Source organism: Abrus precatorius, unplaced genomic scaffold (assembly GCF_003935025.1).
Source record: "Abrus precatorius isolate BTA unplaced genomic scaffold, Abrus_2018 Scaffold6, whole genome shotgun sequence".
Classification (NCBI taxonomy): domain Eukaryota; kingdom Viridiplantae; phylum Streptophyta; class Magnoliopsida; order Fabales; family Fabaceae; genus Abrus; species Abrus precatorius.
Genome location: NW_020874406.1, coordinates 15,287,702 through 15,311,218, shown reverse-complemented (window position 1 = coordinate 15,311,218; position 23,517 = coordinate 15,287,702). Strand labels below are relative to the sequence as shown.

The window sequence follows — 23,517 nt, the reverse complement described above, 5'->3', positions numbered from 1 at the left end:
GAAAAAAATACAAGAGAGAGGAATAAAACTGTACATTTAATCTATCTCTGAAAATCAAGAAAATAATTTTCTCTATAAATGTTGTACCTAAATAAGGAAATAAAATTGATTTTATTAACATTAAATCCTATTATGGGCTGTACAAATCAGAATTAGATAATTCTGATTGATATGTTTGTCTGCATGATGGAACATGGTCAATTTTTTCTTTAATGAAGTGTCGGTCAATCTCCACATGCTTTGTCCTATCATGGTGCATTGGGTTCTCAGCAATGCTTATAGTAGCTTTGTTGTCGTATAATATCCTCATAGTGTAATTGATAGGAATTTTGATTTCATCCAATAACCTCTTAAGCTAGATTCCTTCACCGATACCTTGAGCCATAGCTCTAAATTCAACTTCTGCACTACTCCAAGTCACCAAGTTTCTCCACACAAAGGAGAAGTAGTATGTAGTTAATTTCCTGTCAAAGGGACATCCTGCCCACTCTGAGTCAGTATAGACTTCAATGCCTCTTTCTGAGTTCTTCTTGAAGTAGAGCCCTCGACCTAGTGTACCTTTGAGGTATTGGAGTATTCTGTTCGCCACTTTCATGTGGGCCTTAGTTAGATTAGATGTATAACGACTAGCCAAGCTCGCAGCAAATCCAATGTTAGGCCTAGTGTGAGTTAGGTAGATTAGCTTCCCAACTAGGCTTTGATACTTTTCCAGTTCTATGGGAGTATTGTCTGCCTTGCACTCAAATAGTTAGAACAAACATTATCTTCATCCGCTACATTCTTATCTTCATCTGGTTCTGAGTAAGGATTGACAAAAACGGTGACACTGGTTATCTTCATCTTCTCCTGCAAAGATAAAAACAAATATATAAAACATTATGCAGTGTAAAAGTGGTCAGTATGGCTTGCTTGATACTGGTTAATGGATCATTTAGAGACATCAGCAAGCATTGTTAATTATTATATCAACTCTTCAAACTAGTGAAACCTTGCCATCATTAACCAACAAGCTTGAGGCGCAGAGACACAAAAAAGTACTATACTGTACTCGAGTTAGTCTAAACCTCAATGTATACAAATGAAAGTGCAAATTATCATAATGTCAAGTGTTATAGAATGATGTGTAGTAGTAGTGCCCACAGTGAAAATTTAATGCACGAAACCCAAAGTTCAAACTAGCTACACAGATGCAAAAGGTAAAGAATATATTTATGCAAAAGATAACAAAATATGTACAACAGCAGAAGAATCTACTTTTTCTAAAGCAGATCCATATTTTGTGATAATATGCTTGTAATTGCACAAGTGGAAATTCAATGCATTTGACAATAACAAAACCGAAAAAGGGAGACAATCTATTGCATCAACAGTGAAAAGAAAACATGACTCACCAGAGGTCGGTCATTATCATCAACAGGAACCTTTTCCATTGCTGCCAGTGTAGTCAAGCCACCGACAACTACTCCAAAAACTGTGTTTTTGAAGTTTAAATGAGTTGCAGACTTGTATAAGATGAAAAATTGGGAACCATTAGTGTGTGGGCCACTGTTTGCCATGCTGACTACGCCCCTTCCAGAGTGAATTAATTTAGAGTTAAGTTCATCCTTGAAAGGCTTTCCCCATATTGATTCACCTCCTCGACCAGTACCAGTAGGATCACCACCCTGTATCATGAAATTCCTGCATAAAATGGACTATAAGACTTCATAAATGAGTGTTGATTTACTCCAGGGAGAAAAATGTAAAGTTAATCATTATACCTGATGTTTCTATGAAAAGCAACTCCATTATAATTTCCACGTTCACAAAGGGTGATGAAGTTCTCACATGTCCTGGGTGTTATATCACAATGTAGCTCAATGTTTAAATCACCGTGTGTTGTATGCAGTTGTACATATCCCTTCTTTTTTGGATTCTTCTCAACTTCCACATATTCAAATTCATTTTTTGTAACTGGATCATATGATGTTGAAGTGAAAGACCGGGAAGCAGCACCAGTTGTGAAATGACTTTTTACCTGAAATAGGCAGCTTCATTAGTAAGTTGATAATACATAGAATATTGATTACTTCCCCCTCTTCCATAAGAAATGCAATGTAAAATCTTTCATGTGTCTTTGCCTAATAGCTGAGCTTTTGGGTAAAGACACGTGAAACTTCATTAAAAGTTGATAATACATAGAATAGGGATCACTGTCCTCTCTTTTGTTAGAGATGTAAGGTTTGCATTGGTGAAAATGGTTTACTTCTAGGAAACTCACCATCTTTGCATTCACTGGCGCTCTGTCACCAGCCATATGCATAGCTATTCTAGCTGCAGTTTTATCGCCTGATGAGGCTTTAGCAGCAGCTGCATTTCTGCCATTTACTGAAGCAGATGCAGCATCCACAATACTAAATGTCTGAAGAGCTTTGGCCTCTTCATTTGAATTTGATTTGGAATCTTCTTTAACCTGTGACCTAGCAGCTAAGATGGCAGCAAGTGCAGCAGCCCTTTCTTTCTGTGCCTTGCCACCACCTCCACCATGCAGTGCAGTTTCCTTTCCTTTCTCAGTTCCAAGCTCTTGAAGCATTTGCTTGATATCACCGGACATGTTTATGTTAGAGGTTGGATCTGAACTCATTTTCTGCAGTTCTGAGAGGGAAAAACTGGATGTGTCATAGCTAATACTAATAACAACAAAAGCTGCAACATCAAGACCAATGAGAGATTTATGGTTGGCAAAAGATGAAGGAGCTGCAGGCTGTATAGCATCCCTTCATCATCAACTTTCAAACTATTTTTAACATGATCAAAATCCAGAAGAACCTTGCTGTCAAGCGCATTAGGATTCTGCGAAGGGTGCACACAAACACAAAGAAATAGAGAAAATGTTCTCATTCAAATCCAACTTACCTGAATTGTTATAAGGTCATCCTTAGTGAATGGCTCATCAGTGAGGAGTTCCTTCTAGTTTTTCGTCTTAATGTTTAACTCTTTAACGGCCTATTTCATATAACTTACGTAAATATAAATACTACAGTCTACACAAATAAATTGCCGTTATTAACTCCTGAAACACTTCAACATCCAGCAGTTTTAGAGTCAAATTGTTTGTTGTTAGTTTGTAAGGAACTAAAGATCTTTATTTTTCCAGACAAAATATCAAGTTCTTCAAAAGAAGTCTGTTGTATTAAGATTTCTGAATTTTTGTCAGGTTGAACAGTCCTAGAATCCCCAAGGGGAGGACTACTTCAATCAATAATGATTATAGATTTGGTTTAAAAAGAGTAAGATGAGATAATTCCCACATTTGGTTACAGACTGCATTTTTATAGTGGTTTAAAAAATTCCATATTTCGCCTTCATATCACAACACACAATTCTCTCAAATATTTAATTCAATCATTTAACCTATGGAAACTTCAGTGTCAGTGTGTCACAATCAATTCAAGAATAAGAATAACTAGGCTAGTGAATGGAGCTATATTACCAATAATGCCATCATAATGTAACAGGGTGCATACATATCATTTCCATCTGAGACTACACCAATTAAAAGATTGAGATATCTCCATCCAGGAAGTTAAAGCTAGGAAGAACAAAAGGGTCCCAAACCTATGTATCATCCTTTGTTACAACCAAAGTTAGTAACAGAAAAGTGAGTTCAATCTTATTTCTTTGTTTTTTTGGCGGTTGGGGTGTGTGACCAAGGTTAGCAAAATGTGCCCTCTGTTTCTCTCCAAATAATACCATCGTTTTCTATTCCACAAAAACCTAGAAAACAAAAATGTTACCACAATTGAAAAAGCTGATGGTTCTTTTGGTGTGCACACTTGTTAAGAACGTAAACACTATTTTCAAGAAAAAAGGGTAGCAAACTCAAACTAATGCAACATTTACTACACTCCTCGATGTATTAAATTCCTTGTTTTATGATCAATGTTACAATAACTGTACAGAAGTAATGACAATTATTCTGGAGAAATTGGAAGCGAAGGGAGGGTAGGGGCAAGATTGCCTAGATATTGATTCAAACTTGAAAGAACCATGAAAAAATATGAGAGATTTCTCTGCGTAAATCAAAATAAGGTCCCTGAGCTCTTCCAATCCATGACAATGTTATTGAATTATATATTTACATCTATTCCACAAAGTGAAACAATTTGTGCAGATGAATCCCAAGTGAATTCACATTATCACACAATTAGGTTTATTTACAATGTTTACAAACAAGAGTGGCATCTTAGCGTAAATGCAAAGCAGCCAGTTTATCAAGCATCATCTTTATCTGCAACTCATGAGAGGCTAATTAACAATGCAATTAAATTATAGCTATTACCAAGTACCAATGTTTGACCTAAGATAATGTTTTGGGTAACCCATTTGAGAAATGCAACAGTGTTTTCAATGCAGCCAAATTTATTCCTTCATTCACCAACAAAATAGGAATGCCACTGTTGAGTGTCGACTGAACCAATTTGGCCAATATTACATTATACACAAGAAGTTTTCAGTTTTTAGCAATAACAAAATGATTACGACATAAAAATGCCATCATCATTTTCAAAGTCAGCCAGCTCTCCAATAGTACAATCAAGGGAACGGCCAATCACAATGATCATTCAATGTCAACTTATCATATTATGATTTGTGGGATAGCAAGTATTTAAATTAGAGGAGCCTACACATGGTAGTAGAGTCTAATAACAAAAATTAGAAGTGAACCATATCGACTAAAATATCAATTCAAAGATTAACCCACAACAGTCAATAAAACATCCTAATGAAACGACAAACTTAAAAGAAGTAAAAATAAAATCAAAACATAATCGAATACAAGTTTAATGCAAAAAAGTGACAACCTTCTGAGTTCCTGTGGAAAGTTAGTGGAATGAGATCCTGCTACTTCAGAGGAGCTCCAGTGACAGGATTTTTACCATACTTAATAATATAGGGAGTTATATTCCTGAAGCCAAATTGCAAAACCAAACTATCAAATACAAAATATTGGTAACAAAAAACATACAATTGTGATTAATGGAGCACAGAAATACTCACATAACATCGAAAACACTGCCATCAGCTGTGCAAATCGGATACTCAAACGGCGTAAACATAAGCCTGAATCCAAAAAAAAAGAAAAAAAATTAAAATTTGAGTGAAAAGAGGAGGCCAAACCTAAGACAGAGTGCAATGATTAGGATTGAGAAAACATACGCGCAGCAATAGTAAGGAAGACGTTTGAAAGGGGTGCGAGTTTGTTTGGATTTAGCGCCACCCCATTCCGTTGCCCATTCGGTTTTGGTGATGAACATTCTATCTTTGCTGTGCTGCTTCCCCATTGTTATTGTTAGGGTTCTTCGGCATTGTGATCCGTTTACTTTAGCAAATACTAGGAGATGTTTGTTGTTGAATGTTTCTCATGATGTCAATTTTCACAAATTAAATTATTTAACTGCTGTGTAGAAAATAATGCCGATGAAGTTATATTCTTTTATTAAAATTAAAGCAACAATATTGAGTCTAATTACAAAATTTAAAAATTAAAATCACATAAAATTTAAGTTAAAAGAAGTAAATTTACAATTAAGGCAACTTATTATATTAAAAATGATAATTTGTCATTTAGTTTTTCTTTTAATATCACTTCCAACTAACCACTTTTGGCGTCAGCTGAGTTTTTTTTAAATATTTACACGCTGCTTTTATTATATATAATTTATAGGGCAATGGATTCCTTCTTTTTTTTTTTTTTTATATGAAAAAACTAATTCGATAGCCTCCAATTTTAAGATGTCTACATCTTGCCATACTGATTTAACAGCTACCCAACATGAAAAAGAAAGTGGGCTGATAAATATCCAATCTTTATTCAGTGTTAACAAAACCGATGGACCACAAACAAAAAATGAACCATACCCATATAAAAGGAAGCAGCTTCTACTTTATAGAATTTGCATTATTCTTAAAATATTTATTTTTATTCTTATTTATTAAAAAGAAAATATTCAATATTTTTTATATTTTTAAGTTAATATATACATATAATTTTTATTTAATATTTATTTTATAAAGTAATAAAAACTAATAAAAAATAAACAAAAGATATAACAAAACTCTTATTCTTAACATATATATTATAATCCCGATACCATTATTTTATACTAAATACCGCATCAATGAACAAAATGCAACACCATAACTGATACAATGATCATGACCCTTCAAGAGTTATTGGGAATTATATAAAGGGAAAGTAGGTTTACAAGGCCAAATGAGATTATCAAAACTCAACATATGTAAAATTAACTCTTCTTTGGAGCAAGTTTGGTCTTAATATTGTCAACCTCTTTAGTATCAATCTGGAATGTCTGGGCAAGCACATTATCAGGCACAGTTGGTGTTGAGGTAAACAAAGCTGCAGCTATAGACAAAGTGCCAGGGAGTTGACTATTAAAGGCAGAAAGCACTGAAGCAGGTTTATCCCCATTGTTCTTCTGATAGTGCACCAAACCTTTTGGGAACACAAAGATTTCACCTTTCTTAATGGACTTTGAGATGAGTTTGTTAGCTGTTGTGATAAATCCCACATCTAATTGACCATCCAACACAAACACAATCTCAGTGGCACGAGGGTGTGTGTGAGGTGGGTTAAGTCCTCCAACTTTGTAGTCTATCCTTGAGAAAGACACCCCTAATGTGTTAAGCCCCGGAATTTTTTCCACATTGGCTGCAGTAACCACAGATCCCAATGTGTTGTTGATCACTGCAGGCTTTGCTAGACCATTAAAGAAAAAATCTGATTCTGTGACATTGGCCTCCGCCTTGCATGCAAACCCATTCACTTTCACACCTACACATAATTAATTACACACCATGCACATCATTGTACTCATTTCCTAAACACAATTATGCTCTATACTCTGGTTTGAACTATAGGAACAAATAGAGAAATTAAAATGGTAATTGGTAATGTATATTATTACCTGAAGAGGGAAGTGCTACACAAAGATCTTGAAGTGTGTCAGGGTCAGAAGCGAAGACAAAGGAGATGATACAGCAATAGAAGACCAAAATTGCCAAAATATTTGTTGGCGACATGATTTGGATAATGTAGTAAATAAAGCGTTAGATTTAAACACAAAAGTTTATTATATGGCTTTAGATCGGAGAAGAATGTTTGAGTTGAATTTGAGAAATGTGGCAAGTTGCTCCCTTTATATACATGCATCATTTGTAGCTAGGCAATGTTTATGGGCAGAGTAGATGAAATTAATGATGTGATGGCAAAGCATTAATGAAGTCCTTCAACTTAAATTCAAAGCAATTGTGTAGAAAGGCATAATAGGAATTAAACTTTTTAAGTCTTTACTGGAAAAAAATTATTCGTGTGAATTTATGGATGTACAAATTAGTTTGTTGCTTGCTGGAAAAATACGAACATTGACTAGCCAATGAAGAGGAGGTTGGTGAGAAACGTAGGGTGATTAACAAATCTAAACTTCATCCATGCATTATGATTAACTAGAGAGCTCAACTTCCATCTTTGTTCACCTTTTTCTTTTTTCTTCCACCAAATTCAGTTCAGATGGTAAACCAATCATGTTTCTGATTAATTATTCTCTTGTCATATTATTTAGTTTAATCATGATTAAATAATCACATTAGTCATTTAAACTAATATTGTCAACCATGTTTGCGATTTTTTTCTTATTTTATTAGGTTAAATTATAATTAAATTGTCAAATAATAGTTAAATTAATGTACAAATATATGTATGTGTGTTTTTATAATCTTTTGAGTCATTATTAAGAGAAATGACTTTGAAGATTGACACCAATTACCAAATCTGACCAACTTTGGGGTATGGAATGGGCCATTTTGATGCGACACCCAGCACTTCAGTTCCCCTATTGCTTTCACTGTTATGCTAATGGACAGATTATGAATTAGGCCAATATAAAGGATTGTTCCATTCTTAGAGCAGCGAAGATTTCTTTAATTTTGTGAAGTAGCAAAGATATTATATCCACCTGAACGGTTAGAAATATAAATCATCTATGTGAAGAGAAAATGTGAGGAAAAAATAGATAAAAGAGAAAATATGATAAAAAATAATTTTGTATTTGTTTGGTTAGAGTAAAAATAAGGAAAGAAGTTGGTAGCTTTTTTCTCTTATTTACTGAAATAGTAAAGTAATTTTCTTTATAAAAATATTTAACATATTTTTTAATTTATATAGTAAGAAAATGAAAATAAAATTGTCGTTTTTATATTGAGAAAAGCATCCACTTTTTTAACATTATATGCCATTTTATGTCCATCAACGAGAAGGAGAGAAAAAACATAGATCCCATTATATTGGTTTTTTTTTTTTTTCCTTTTTTTTTCCCTTTTAGTTAAGCAAAATCTGAAGGTATTTTATAGTGAGATTGAGAATATTCTATGTTATACGTGTAGGGTAAATACGACTCTAATGTTGACTATTTGATCAAACTTAAAATTATTGAAATTAATTATTTTTATTATTTTTAAATGATTCTCTTTATCAATTGATCTTTCATGTATAGGTTCATAAGATATTTCTATTTTATGCTTGTTTTTCTTTCTCTCATTTTAAAAAAAATATATTTACATTATTAAAAGTTGGGACATTTGTAGATAATTATCATTATTATATTTTAATTGTAAGACAGCACATAATAAGAAAATTATATTAATATTTTAGATTTTGTTAAACTCAATATAAATAGATGATAATAGTAAGAATTTATTAAAAAAAAGTATTTATTGTATTTTTATAATTTTAATATAATAACTGCATATTTTTTTTATTTATAAATGTTTAAAGTTAATGCTAAGAGTTGAAGTTAAAAAAACTTTAATATTTTTAAATTAATATTATTACTATATTTAATTTGTCTAGCACTATGTTTATATCAAATATTATTTATAACATTAATAAATATTTAGGTCATAATCATATACTAAAAATTATTTGGAGATAATTATACCTATAATTAAAGAATAAAATATTTTTAAAATTATATATAGCTTTAAAATAAAAATTTAATTAGAATTTTGTAATTCAAATTTAAGATCCGTTTGTTTATTTGATTTAATATTTTTGGTCTGAAGACCCGTTTGTTTTGAAAGTCGCGAAAAATAAAACCCGGCCCACGAACGCGTACATCTTCACGGCGGTGTGAAGGGAATAGCGGAGTCGGGGGAAGGCGGCTGTGAGAGAAGAGAAAAATCGATCTCACAGACGCAGGCAGCGTCTCTTTCTCAAAATCGCCGGAAACTGCAAACGAAGTAAGTAATTTATTGCGGCAGTGAGTGATTAGGAAGAACCCTAACAATAACAATGGGGAAGAAACAGCACAGCAAAGATAGAATGTTCATCACCAAAACCGAATGGGCAACGGAATGGGGTGGCGCTAAATCCAAACAAACTCGCACCCCTTTCAAACGTCTTCCTTTCTATTGCTGCGCGTATGTTTTCTCAATCCTAATCATTTCACTCTTTGTCATAGGTTTGGCTTCCTCTTTTCACTCAAAGTTTTTTTTTTTCGTTGGATTCAGGCTTACGTTTACGCCGTTTGAGTATCCGGTTTGCACAGCTGATGGCAGTGTTTTCGATGTTATGTGTGTATTTCTGTGCTCCATTAATCACAATTGTATGTTTTTTGTTACCAATAGTTTGTATTTGATAGTTTGGTTTTGCAATTTGGCTTCAGGAATATAACTCCCTATATTATTAAGTATGGTAAAAATCCTGTCACTGGAGCTCCTCTCAAGCAGCAGGATCTCATTCCACTAACTTTCCACAAGAATTCAGAAGGTTGTCACTTTTTTGCATTAAACTTGTATTCGATTATGTTTTGATTTTATTTTTACTTCTTTTAAGTTTGTCGTTTCATTAGGATGTTTTATTGACTGTTGTGGGTTAATCTTTGAATTGATATTTTAGTCGATATGGTTCACTTCTAATTTTTGGTATTGGACTCTACTACCATGTGTAGGCTCCTCTAATTTAAATACTTGCTATCCCACAAATCATAATATGATAAGTCGACATTGAATGATCATTGTGATTGGCCGTTCCCTTGATTGTACTATTGGAGAGCTGGCTGACTTTGAAAATGATGATGGCATTTTTATGTCCTAATCATTTTGTTATTGCTAAAACCTGAAAATTTGTTGTGTTTAATGTAATATTGGCCAAATTGGTTCAGCCGACACTCAACAGTGGCAGTCCTATTTTGTTGGTGGATGAAGGAACAAATTTGGCTGCATTGAAAACACTGTTGCATTTCTCAAATGGGTTACCCAAAACATTATCTTAGGTCAAACATTGGTACTTGGTGGAATAGCTATAAGTTAATTGCATTGTTAATTAGCCTCTCATGAGTTGCAGATAAAGATGATGCTTGACAAACTGGCTGCTTTGCATTTAGGCTAAGATGCCACTCTTGTTTGTAAACATTGTAAATAAACTAATTGTGTGATAATGTGAATTCACATGGGATTCATCTGCACAAATTGTTTCACTTTGTGGAATAGATGTAAATATATAATTCAATAACATTGTCATGGATTGGAAGAGCTCAGGGACCTTATTCTGATTTACACAGAGAAATTTCTCATATTTTTTCATGTTTCTTTCAAGTGTGAATCAATATCTAGGCAATCTTGCCCCTACCCTCCCTTCGCTTCCAATTTCTCCAGAATAATTGTCATTACTTCTGTACAGTTATTGTAACATTGATCATAAAACAGGGAATTTAATACATCGAAGAGTGTAGTAAATGTTGCATTAGTTTGAGTTTGCTTCCCTTTTTCTCTTGAAAATAGTGTTTACATTCCTAACAAGTGTGCACACAAAAAGAAAACAATGAAATAAGATTGAGCTCACTTTTCTGTTACTAACTTTGATTGTAAGATGATACATAGGTTTGGGACCCTTTTGTTCTTCCTAGCTTGAACTTCTTGGATGGAGATATCTCAATATTTTAATTGGTGTAGTCTCAGATGGAAATGATATGTATGCACCCTGTTCCATTATGATGGCATTATTGGTAATATGGCTCCATTCACTAGCCTAGTTATTCTTGAATTGATTGTGACACTGAAGTTTCCACTTTCCATAGGTTAAATGATTGAAATAAATATTTGAGAGAATTGTGTGTTGTGATATGAAGGCGAAATATGGAATTTTTTAAAGCACTATAAAAATGCAGTCTGTAACCAAATATGGGATTTATCTCATCTCACTCTTTTTAAACCAAATCTATAATCATTATTGATTGAAGTAGTCCTCCCCTTGGGGATTCTAGGACTGTTCAACCTGACAAAAATTCAGAAATCTTAATACAACAGACTTCTTTTGAAGAACTTGATATTTTGTCTGGAAAATAAAGATCTTTAGTTCCTTACAAACTAACAGCAAACATTTGACTCAAAAACTACTGGATGTTGAAGTGTTGATGGAATGCCAATATCTCTACTATCTTTGGAAGGACCAAACTAAACTTTTTCCACTATTTTTTATTTTGCTTGAATATGTATTTTACATTTATATCATTTTGTAAATGAAGAATTTTGCTAATTAGACTGACCAAGATTTTGAGGCTGGTCAACTTGGGCCAAGTGCACTTATTTATATTCTGAACATATATTGATATTCTTCCTGTGGAGCTGTGTCATTTTTCGTGGCAATGTTTTTTCATGTCAGTGTTACACACGGTTTGTTTCTGTCCTTTGGGGAATGGATGGGGATGGGGTCAGCATTTATGGTTTTCATGATTGTGTCTGTTATATCATCTTTCTGCTGGCCGTTTTGTTTGACTAACCTTCATTTGTCATTCTGCAGGAGAATATCATTGTCCAGTGCTAAACAAAGTTTTCACTGAATTTACACATATTGTGGCAGTGAAGACCACAGGAAATGTGTTCTGCTATGAGGTCTGTTTTTTCAGGAGTTAATAACGGCAATTTATTTGTGTAGACTGGAGTATTATATTTACGTAAGTTATATGAAATAGGCCGTTAAAGAGTTAAACATTAAGACGAAAAACTGGAAGGAACTCCTCACTGATGAGCCATTCACTAAGGATGACCTTATAACAATTCAGGTAAGTTGGATTTGAATGAGAACATTTTCTCTATTTCTTTATCTTTCATTGGCTTATCATCAAATGTTGGTGTTTGTGTACCCTTTGCAGAATCCTAATGCGCTTGACAGCAAGGTTCTTCTGGATTTTGATCATGTTAAAAATAGTTTTAAAGTTGATGATGAAGGTATGCTATACAGCCTGCAGCTCCTTCATCTTTTGCCAACCATAAATCTCTCATTGGTCTTGATGTTGCAGCTTTTGTTGTTGTTATTAGTATTAGCTATGACACATTCAGTTTTTCCCTCTCAGAACTGCAGAAAATGAGTTCAGATCCAACCTATAACATAAATATGTCCGGTGATATCAAGCAAATGCTTCAAGAGCTTGGAACTGAGAAAGGAAAGGAAACTGCACTGCATGGTGGAGGTGGTGGCAAGGCACAGAAAGAAAGGGCTGCTGCACTTGCTGCCATCTTAGCTGCTAGGTCACAGGTTAAAGAAGATTCCAAATCAAATTCAAATGAAGAGGCCAAAGCTCTTCAGATATTTAGTATTGTGGATGCTGCATCTGCTTCAGTACATGGCAGAAGTGCAGCTGCTGCTAAAGCCTCATCAGGTGATAAAACTGCAGCTAGAATAGCTATGCATATGGCTGGTGACAGAGCGCCAGTGAATGCAAAGATGGTGAGTTTCCTAGAAGTAAACCATTTTTCACCAATGCAAACCTTACATCTCTAACAAAAGAGATGACAGTGATCCCTATTCTATGTATTATCAACTTTTAATGAAGTTTCACGTGTCTTCACCCAAAAGCTTAAGCTATTAGGCAAAGACACATGAAAGATTTTATATTACATTTCTTATGGAAGAGGGGGAAGTAATCAATATTCTATGTATTATCAACTTACTAATGAAATTGCCTATTTCAGGTAAAAAGTCGTTTCACAACTGGTGCTGCTTCCCGGTCTTTCACTTCAACATCATATGATCCAGTTACAAAAAATGAATTTGAATATGTGAAAGTTGAGAAGAATCCAAAAAAGAAGGGATATGTACAACTGCATACAACACACGGTGATTTAAACATTGAGCTACATTGTGATATAACACCCAGGACATGTGAGAACTTCATCACCCTTTGTGAACGTGGTTATTATAATGGAGTTGCTTTTCATAGAAACATCAGGTATAATGACAAAACTTTACATTTTTCTCCCTGGAGTAAATCAACACTCATTTATGAAGTCTTATAGTCCATTTTATGCAGGAATTTTATGATACAGGGTGGTGATCCTACTGGTACTGGTCGAGGAGGTGAATCAATATGGGGAAAGCCTTTCAAGGATGAACTTAACTCTAAATTAATTCACTCTGGAAGGGGTGTAGTCAGCATGGCAAACAGTGGCCCACACACTAATGGTTCCCAATTTTTCATCTTATACAAGTCTGCAACTCATTTAAACTTCAAACACACAGTTTTTGGAGTAGTTGTCGGTGGCTTGACTACACTGGCAGCAATGGAAAAGGTTCCTGTTGATGATAATGACCGACCTCTGGTGAGTCATGTTTTCTTTTCACTGTTGATGCAATAGATTGTCTCCCTTTTTTCGGTTTTGTTATTCTCAAATGCATTGAATTTCCACTTGTGCAATTACAAACATATTATCACAAAATATGGATCTGCTTTAGAAAAAGTAGATTCTTCTGCTGTTGTACATATTTTGTTATCGTTTGCATAAATATATTCTTTACCTTTTGCATCTGTCTAGCTAGTTTGAACTTTGGGTTTCGTGCATTAAATTTTCACTGTGGGCACTACTACTACACATCATTCTATAACACTTGAGATTATGATAATTTGCACTTTCATTTGTACACATTGTTGTTTAGACTAACTCGAGTACAGTATAGTACTTTTTGGTGTCTGTGTGCCTCAAGCTTGTTGGTTAATGATGGCAAGGTTTCACTGGTTTGAAGAGTTGATATAATAATTAACAATGCTTGCTGATGTCTTCTAAATGATCCATTAACCAGTATCAAGCAAGCCATACTGACCACTTTGTACAATGAATAATGTTTTATATATTTTGTTTATCTTTGCAGGAGGAGATCAAGATAACCAGTGTCACAGTTTTTGTCAATCCTTACTTAGAACCAGATGAAGAAGAAGAGCAGGCTAATGCCAAAGATAAGAATGCAGCGGATGAAGATAATGTTTGTTCCAACTATTTGAGATGTCTCTTGCTGATTATTTTCTCACTTTTGTAAGGTTTTTGTTATCTAATCCTGTGGACTTTTTTGGGCTTATATTTCAGGAAAAGGTTGGCTCATGGTATACCAATCCTGGCGCTGGAACATCTGAATCTGGAGGTACGGGGGTTGGTAGTGGTGTAGGCAAGTACTTGAAAGCTAGGAATACACAAGCTACATCTGCTACTGTTGACACCAGTACAGCCGTTGTAGGAAAGAAAAGAAAAGTGGGAGTTGTCAGCGGTGAATTTAAAGATTTTTCTGCATGGTAACACTTCCAATTTCGTACAATTTGTAAAAAAAATGTAACTTTTCTTGTAGCAATTATCATTGCATTGGGAAAATTGACAGAATAGTGAGAAAAAAATTTTTGCACGCTATTCAGAATTTGTACAATACAGTTCATTGGGTGAGAATAGAATCATTTTGTCTCGAGTGTGCATTCCCTCTCTCCCACAGGTTGCCCTCATGTTCCATTGCTGCATTATCAGAAGTTCTTAATTTGCTTATGGATTTGATAGGTGGATGGGCTTTCCAGATAGCATTAGAAATTAAATTATGATATTCATGCACTTGGTGTATATATTGGTTAACTAGAGGAGTAATAAAAGAAGAGAAAAGAGTGGAACATGTGATAGAAAATGAAATATGACAGAAATGAAAAAATATGGTGGAAAATATGTTGAAATGCTGAATTTTGTACGGGTATCATAAAATTCTAAGAAATTTTACAACTCTATTCCACTGCAGAGATTTGAGTTTTCCCGTGTGTACATCTTTTAACCGCCCTGTTCCTCACTTTCTGGGGACGATATCAATTATCAATCCGATCGACTTTTGATTGGAGGGAATTTGTTTTATTCCTTCTCAGTAATCAGTTGTCTGGCGTGAATATCAAATTCTGCCAACGTTGTCATTCCCAAGGGCACCCTTGCTAGTTTATCATCGACTTTTGTCATTGACTCATAGTTACATTTGGCATTGTATACAGGGGTTGTACAACTCAGTACAGAACATCAGACTACATCTAAAATGTTAAATGATGGAAAGTGTGGGGTGAGGAGATTAAGTTCCATGTTGGATTCAGTCGAGATTTTCACTATACATCACACGTTAATATTTTGTGGCTCTAACGTGAAAAACAAATGTGTATTTTTCTTAAATTAAAAGTGAATTGAGTTTATAAAATGTTTGTAATTAAATCCAGTGAATAAATTTTTACTTTCTCACTTCACACACACACTTTAAAGCAATGGTAGGCTGGTCTTATTGGGTTTTTCTAAAATATTACAACTAACTTATTTTGCTATATATGGTATAACTCACTCATTAACTTTGCTATATATGATGATGATACGTATCATGTGATCTTACTACTGATATCTTAGACGAAGTTTTATGTAATCATCAAAATATCACTACAGAGATATATAATTTATTTTTTATTGTTATTTTGCTAATAAAAAAAAATTTAAGCATTAAAGTGCCTTCATAGATACTTTTGGATCTTAAGTTTAACAAAGTGATACTAATTTAGTTAACAACCGCTGTTATTGAAGGACATTGGGGAGGGGGGGAGGGGGGGGGTGCAAACTGTCATTTAGAAGTTGAACTACTATTAATGCCTTCTAATAAATTTCTTTCCATGTGTTAATCATTTAAGGATTTAGGAATATTGTGGAATGCTGTATTTCTGAGACAACTTTCTTTTCAACCTTACGTGTATAGATTCAACATCCTTTTTGGAATAGCAACACTTAAATCAATTTAAATATAATATTAAAATTGAATTAAATTAAACTGATATTTTACGGTTTGATTTAGATTATTTAAATTTATACTTTTATATGTTTTATTTATTTAAACCAAAGAGTAGATAAAAAAAGAATTTGTTGAAAAAAAGAGACTTTAAATTAAAAAAAATGTAGTTTTGCTGATGAAAAATAATTAATTAAAAGAAGAGTTTATAGTTTATAGAAATGGTGCGTTATATATCTGCACAGTATAATAATAAAATTATAAAAGAAATTTGTATAAAATATATAAATATTTTATAGATGAAATTCAATTTGGTTGAATTTTAATTATAAGAATAAAAAATTAAAACAAATTATGATACAAAAAATAAATTTTTTAATTAATTATTTTTCAATTATTTTATATTAGTTTAACAATTTAAATGCATTTTAGTTTATTTTTGAACGCCTATAAATTAGTCATGCACAAATTACATCAACAATTTTCATAATAGGTAGTTTGCCCTATCCATAAATATTAGATATTGTGAAAAAATTTCGTAGTTATAATTTTATTTTTGAATTGCTGGTCCAATATTTTGTATGGCTGATGTAAAAGATATTGATCTAATGCAACTTTATAGATATTGTATGGAATACTCTATAATGTTAAATTGAACACTAACTTATGCGTGTGTGTATTCTTCTACTTTAACTCGTCATATAATATTCTTATATTACAAATTTTATTTGAGTAATTATTATTATTTTATTCCTTTCTTGAATTTATTTATTTATTATCTTTATGTCTTTTTATATATATTTTTAAAGAGTAGTTAGAATGCATTAAGTTTTTTGTATAAATTAAAAAATGCATGCTGTATTGCCTATATTAATTTTAAAGAAAAAAATATAGCAGTAAAAATATCTGAAACTTCTATTTTTACTTATTAATATTTCTTAATTTTACTTTTGTAAGTTTTGATAAAAAAAAATATTTTGACATTAATTTAATTTTTATGTGTTTTATCAACAATATCATTTAATTACATTTATATAATAACATTAGTAAAGGAATTTTGAACATCATAATTATAATTCCAAATCCCTATTGAATGTCCATTTTTATGCATCAATTGGATAGTCAAGACATTTTAGTTGTTTATGGTTATTCTAAGAAATATTGTATAACTTTTTTTATATTTTCTTTATTTATTATGAATAACAGCATCTGTTTTGATAAAACGGTATGTGGCTATGGCTTTATCCCTTTCTAGACCTTGTACCAAAACCAAATTTGAATAGTGATGAGGTATATACTTAATATTCTACAATAAATTAGAAAAAGTGTAAAAAGTATTGTGCGCCTACGTCTATATATATATTCATATAAAAGAGAAATATTTTATTACTAGTATTCCTCTTATTAAAAATAACATTCATATTTTAACTACAGATTTATTAAACAAAATGTTCTTTGTCTTGCTAAAAATAAAGGGCTGTTTTTAGAAATATATATGTAAAACGTAGAAGAAAAATTTATTCATGCATTTAATAAATAACTTAAAATTGTTAATTTGTTTTAATATTATTCTTTACTTTTTATACCGAAGAATTCACATTTATTCACAATAGTTTGAGTATTTATATGAAAACATATTAACATATAAATCATATGAATAAACATACAAATCACATATATATGAAAATTTTATATAAAATTATAATGATATCTAAATAATAGTTGTGAATATTTATATGATGTGAGAATGAAAAGTCTGTAAGCGTCTGTCTCTTGACAAAAATACTTTGGTCCTAATTTGGCTGTTTTCGGTACTGTTCATGTGTTGTTGCATTATTACTGACTGAGGAATGATGAAGATGTTTTTCCTTTTCAAATTTACAATGCAGCAATGACAGAGGTAGAAATTTGTGGTTTCTATTCGTATTTTAGGAGTTTTCTTTTTGGTATAAGTACTATGTTAACACTTGTTTTGAAATTTTAATAAATGTATTTAAAAACAGAAATAGAGATGCCCATTTTTTAATAGTTGACGGTTGAATAATTAATATATGCTTTCTAAAGTTCCGTGGTGCCCATTTTTTTCAATATTAAGATGTGTATTTATGAAATGGAAGATGGGTCCAAAATTATGTCCATGGCCAATGAAATAAATGGAAACGAATTATAAAAAATTTTGGACAATGCCCGTGTGTTGCACGGGTTCCTTGAACGGTAATTGTCACATTTCATAATTTTTTTTTATAAATTGAGATTTGACAATTGTGGTAAAGAGTGTGCCGCATGTGTTAGGCTCATGCAAAAAGAGGGCAACATCAACACACCATAAAGTTCATCAGAAAACAACTGCTACTTAAAGAGTAAAATAAAATCAATTTTGTTCTTGAGAAATTATTGGAACAACATGGTCCAATAATTTATTTTCCTTTATAAATAGTAGTTTCTGGTTTGTTTTTTTGACTCATTTATTCTATTTTATGAAATTTATTTTTCCTTTAATTATAAATGAAAGCAGTAAAATATTATTTATGAAAATGACGTACACTAATAAATGTGTAACATTTTTTTTATCTGTGCTACAGTCCAAACGAAAATTATATAGTAATATAATTGGAGGCAGTGACATACCAACTATATCCTTTCTTACATGTGTAATAGCTTTTAATATAAACAAAATGGATATGGGGCTCACTTCAAGGAAGGAAAAAGAACAGAAGAAAAGCCACCAATATACACGTACATGTCTTTGTTTTATTTGCTCTATTTTTTTTAGTTTGTTGGGAGGATGTTGAACATCTAATTGTTGTAGTTAAATTCAATATCTAGTTTTGGTGATGGAAGCAAATTGAGCTTAACTTGTAATTTTAAATTTTAATTTTAATAAATGTAGTTGTGTTAAATAAATATTCTATCTATAGAAATTCTATTAAAAATAGTCGCTCTTCATTCTCTTATTTGAGGATGAAAGCAAAAGATGGATCACTTTCAAGTTTCACCCCCTCCCCAAAACCACTCCACCACCTCAATCAGGGGAAACAAGAAAGAAAAAAAGGGAAAAGCTCATGAAACCCCCTTTCCCATTTGTATCCATGGATTTCAGTATGAGGGTCTCATCCTGTCTGGGATTAATGAAATAGATGGGGGGAAAACCTACAACTTTGAAAGCACACAATAGAACAGGGGAATCTAAGAGCTCTAAAGTGATTTTTTCCCCCAAATGATTGATAAAGAAAAATAAACTAAAGAAGCCTGCTCCTTTCCAAACAAGATCGACTCCGCTCAATTTATTGATTTAATTTTAATCTAACAGGGATTAGGGGGTTGTAGAGTGATTTAGACGAAGGAAAGTTAGGAAGAGTTTTGGTTGTGATTAGTGCGTGCTTATAAGGAATAAAACAGGAGGGGAGATAAAGTAAGAAGGCATGCCCTAGGAGTTTGAGAAGGTGTGCATTTTGGTATTATGACATAATGATGTGTTGGATTATGTAAATAGTATGGAAAAGGAAAAAGTTGGTGGGAGTTTTGGCAGGGTTTGGAGAGGGATTAGGAGGCAAGCAACGTGAGTGGGTTGTGTTGATGAGAGATGATAGTGGGTTTGATCAAAGATCATCACGCCGGCAGCTTTACTCTCTCTCTATCCATTTGGCAATTTGGCACGCCTGCTCCCACTCATCAAGTACTCTCTCTCAAACAATGAAAAGGATCTCTTCTTGCTACCTTTTGCTCACACTTTGTTATTTTTTACCTTTTGTCAGACACAATTCTATTCTAAGCATGAGCTAGGCCACAACCCCTACCAAGTCTTTCATACTTCTCAGTCAATCCCCTCTCTCCATAGCCATACATTTTCTTTTTAATATTTTGAATAAAGAAGGCACACCCCCAATAAAAGAATAACCTAGAAAAGAAACCCAACCCCACTTCGCTTCCCCACACATCGATTGCACAAAAAGGAGTGTATAGCACAATTTAATCGAACCACTACACTTCTCCATTAAAATGAAAAATTAACAAATATATATACATTAATTTTGTAGGAAGGTAACTACACTAGACTCCAATAAATTGATCCATTCTACCAGAGAGCCCAATTGCCACCGTTAAAAACACGTTACGTCCATTTGCTAGGCTTTGCTTTGCTTGGGGTGGGACGCGACCATACCATATAGCCTCCATGATAGTCAAAGTATATTGACGTGGGTTTAACCTTAAATGGATACGTTGTTTAGGGTAGTGAGTTTTCAACACCAACCCGATCAATCCCTCAACTCCACCACCAGTAGCAGCTCTCGATCCTCAAGACAAAACTATCACTACCCACAAGAAGACGAAGAATGCTTCAACTTTTTCATGGATGAAGAAGACTTATCCTCGTCTTCTTCCAAACACTACTATCCTTATCAACCCCACCACCCTTCCACCACCACTACCACACCCACTACAACAACAACAACAACTAACACCCCCACACCCACCCCCACCACCACTGACTTCAACTTCAACTTCGAATTCTCCGGCAAGTGGGCCCACGACATCCTCCTAGAAACCGCGCGAGCCATTGCCAACAAGAACACCACTCGCATCCAACAACTCATGTGGATGCTAAACGAGCTTGGTTCCCCTTATGGTGACACCGATGAGAAACTCGCTTCCTACTTCCTCCAAGCCTTCTTCAGCCGCATCACCGAAGCTGGGGACCGAACCTACAGAACCTTGAACTCCACTTCGGAGAAAACATGCTCCTTCGAATCAACGAGAAAGACGATGTTGAAGTTTCAAGAGGTGAGTCCCTGGACAACCTTCGGTCACGTGGCTTCCAATGGTGCCATCTTGGAAGCCTTGGAAGGCGAGCCAAAGTTACACATAGTTGACATCAGCAACACCTATTGCACCCAATGGCCCACTCTCTTCGAAGCCTTGGCCACTCGAAACGACGACACTCCACACCTCCGTTTAACCTCCGTCGTCACCACCCAACCCGGCGGCTCCCTCGCCGCCGTACAGAAAATCATGAAGGAAATCGGCACTAGAATGGAGAAATTCGCGAGGCTCATGGTCGTGCCCTTTAAATTCAACGTCGTTCATCATGTTGGTCAACTCTCTGACTTGGATTTCAACGAGTTAAACATCCAAGAAGACGAGGCTTTGGCTATTAACTGTGTCAACGCCTTGCATTCGATCACGGCAGTTGGAAACCACCGTGATGTGTTGATATCCTCGTTGAGAAGGTTGCAACCGAGGATCGTGACGGTGGTGGAAGAGGAAGCTGATTTGAATGTGGGTTTGGAGGGGTTTGAGTTCGTGAAAGGCTTCCAAGAATGCTTGAGGTGGTTTAGGGTTTATTTTGAAGCGTTGGATGAAAGTTTTCCGAGGACGAGCAGCGAGCGTTTGATGCTTGAGAGAGCGGCGGGGAGAGCGGTGGTTGACTTAGTGGCGTGTGCGCCGGTGGAATCAGTGGAGCGGAGGGAGACGGCGGCGCGGTGGTCGCGGCGTATGCATGGTGGAGGGTTCAATACGGTGGCGTTTAGTGAGGAGGTTTGTGATGATGTGAGGGCGTTGTTGAGGAGATATAATAAGGAGGGTTGGTCAATGACACAGTGCCCCGACGCCGGAATATTCTTGTCGTGGAAGGACCAGCCGGTGGTGTGGGCCAGTGCATGGAGGCCCTTGACGTAGTGTAGAGGAGAATGACTTGACGTGAGTCGAGTGAGTGACTCGCACGTGTTCTCTGTTCTTTTAGCACGTGCCCCCTTGGTTCCACTTTTTTTTTACAGTAATTAATGGCTTTTTTCTCTTCTTGTGTCGAGTTCGTAAGTAAGACAATTAATGGGATTAATTGGAGGTTATGAGGGTGGTAGGAGGAACGATCGGGTTTGCCTGTATTAATTATTGGAAAAGGAATCATGAAGTAAATTGATTTGAATTATTAAGTTTTTTTTTCTTTAGTTCGTTTTTATTTTAGTTTATGAAGTATATAGTACATATAGGTTATGGTTTTCGATTTATATGTGTATGAATTAATTGAAATGACTTTGATTTCAATTGTTCAGTGTTATGAATGGGGATAAATCAATGATATTTATGCAATAAAAAAAATTAAAATTTGTTTTAGTTGTATATATATAAAAAAAATACATTTGAATGGGTTATCCTAGCTTTATTGAGTTATTAATTTTTTTTAACAAATTTTTTAAAATGCTATAATCACTCCATCTGCTAATATTTTCTCTCATTCATTAATACTGAGGATAGAATTGAAAAAAGAATACATTTAGCGAGTGATCATAATATAATGCTTTTTCGTTTATCTCATAAAATCTTGGGACCATTCTGGCTAAAATAATCATTGTGCGACCTTTTCAATAACTCAGAAAAAATAATAATGAATTGCAATGATTGTGAAATTCTATATTCTCCTAAGTATATGTTATTTTATTTAGGTTTTGAAAACAGTTTTTTAATTTATTAGGCTACAATAACTAATTGTCACAATCCAAATTTGTAGGTTCTAGCATCTTGATTATTGACTATATTCATATGTAGGTGGTAGACTGGAACATGACCGTTGATATATACATGTGTATATTATCATAAAGTTTTTGGTTCTGGTCCAGATTTGACTATGCGCTTAACTAAGCATCAGGACAAAACATAATTAAGAAGGGCAATGCTCTGATAATCTTGTATATTTCACAATATATTTAAGATAAAAAAAGTAGTTAGCATTACGGGCCCTACCAAAACAATTTAATCCGTAGTCACAAATAGGGCCACAAGAAGTAGGGTTTGGTATTTTGGTGGCGTATGGAGATGATATCAGCTTTAAGGATATTAGGAGTTTAAATAATAATATTGGGAGCATAATCAATAAGTAAACTGCATCAAAAGAGGTCGTTATCTAGTTTATGGGCAATAGAATCTTAGGACGGCCAACAAGTTGGGTTATTGCTTGTGGAATATCATTAAAAGGTGTATAGTCATTAGTGGGTTATAGTGGCCAGCACGCTGTGTTTGAAATGGTCTTCTTCTTTTTTATTTTCTCCAATCTTCTCTCTCTTTCTTGAGCCTAAACTATATCATCTTTGTATATGACACATGTTTTCGCTTTACCCTCTGTATGGCCCCCACAAACCCCTGAGCTCTTTCATGGGGGGTAAGATAAGGGGGGCTCATAAGAGGCTCCTTTTTCCCATGAAAGCCAATAAATTGGTAAGTACATAAACAATGAAAAGGAAATAATATGAATAGTGGGTTCATCTTTTTAGGGTTGCATATCTTGAACTTCTGATGAGACTTGCCCCCTCCACGTTAACATATCCACTCTCCACTCTTTTGCATCTTTTCCCCCTCTGATTTAAAAACATTTATAGCTGCTTTCTTTTGGTGTTTTTTTAAAGGGAGTTTGATGC

The 23,517-nt window shown here is 34.0% G+C and overlaps 3 protein-coding genes and 1 pseudogene across 4 annotated transcripts; 2 read left to right on the top strand and 2 right to left on the bottom strand.

The window, feature by feature from the left end:
- Nucleotides 1-355: 355 nt before the first annotated feature.
- On the bottom strand, nt 356-5,324 carry LOC113870245 (annotated as a pseudogene).
- A 963-nt stretch (nt 5,325-6,287) lies between these two features.
- Nucleotides 6,288-7,090, bottom strand: LOC113868683 (germin-like protein subfamily 2 member 4). The gene is made up of 2 exons (XM_027504497.1): nt 6,969-7,090; nt 6,288-6,835 (listed from the first exon to the last, which is right to left on the bottom strand). The coding sequence occupies exons 1-2, from the start codon at nt 7,081-7,083 to the stop codon at nt 6,288-6,290; spliced, it is 663 nt and encodes a 220-aa protein (XP_027360298.1). The 5' UTR covers nt 7,084-7,090.
- A 2,044-nt stretch (nt 7,091-9,134) lies between these two features.
- LOC113868627 (peptidyl-prolyl cis-trans isomerase CYP65) lies at nt 9,135-15,099 on the top strand. 2 transcript variants are annotated; one of them, XM_027504383.1, is made up of 12 exons: nt 9,169-9,477; nt 9,568-9,630; nt 9,723-9,826; nt 11,858-11,949; nt 12,030-12,119; nt 12,210-12,285; nt 12,411-12,784; nt 13,030-13,286; nt 13,368-13,656; nt 14,204-14,314; nt 14,416-14,618; nt 14,736-15,099. In XM_027504383.1, coding segments are annotated over exons 1-12 (1,788 nt in total). In that variant the 5' UTR covers nt 9,169-9,349; the 3' UTR covers nt 14,737-15,099. The 2 variants fall into 2 exon arrangements, with proteins under 2 accessions (XP_027360183.1, XP_027360184.1); XM_027504382.1 differs by having other exon boundaries at nt 9,135-9,477; nt 14,416-15,099.
- A 4,730-nt stretch (nt 15,100-19,829) lies between these two features.
- LOC113869550 (protein SHORT-ROOT-like) lies at nt 19,830-22,140 on the top strand. The gene has a single exon (XM_027505926.1). It carries the CDS (start codon nt 20,321-20,323, stop codon nt 21,782-21,784), a length of 1,464 nt encoding a protein of 487 aa, XP_027361727.1. The 5' UTR covers nt 19,830-20,320; the 3' UTR covers nt 21,785-22,140.
- Nucleotides 22,141-23,517: the final 1,377 nt, after the last annotated feature.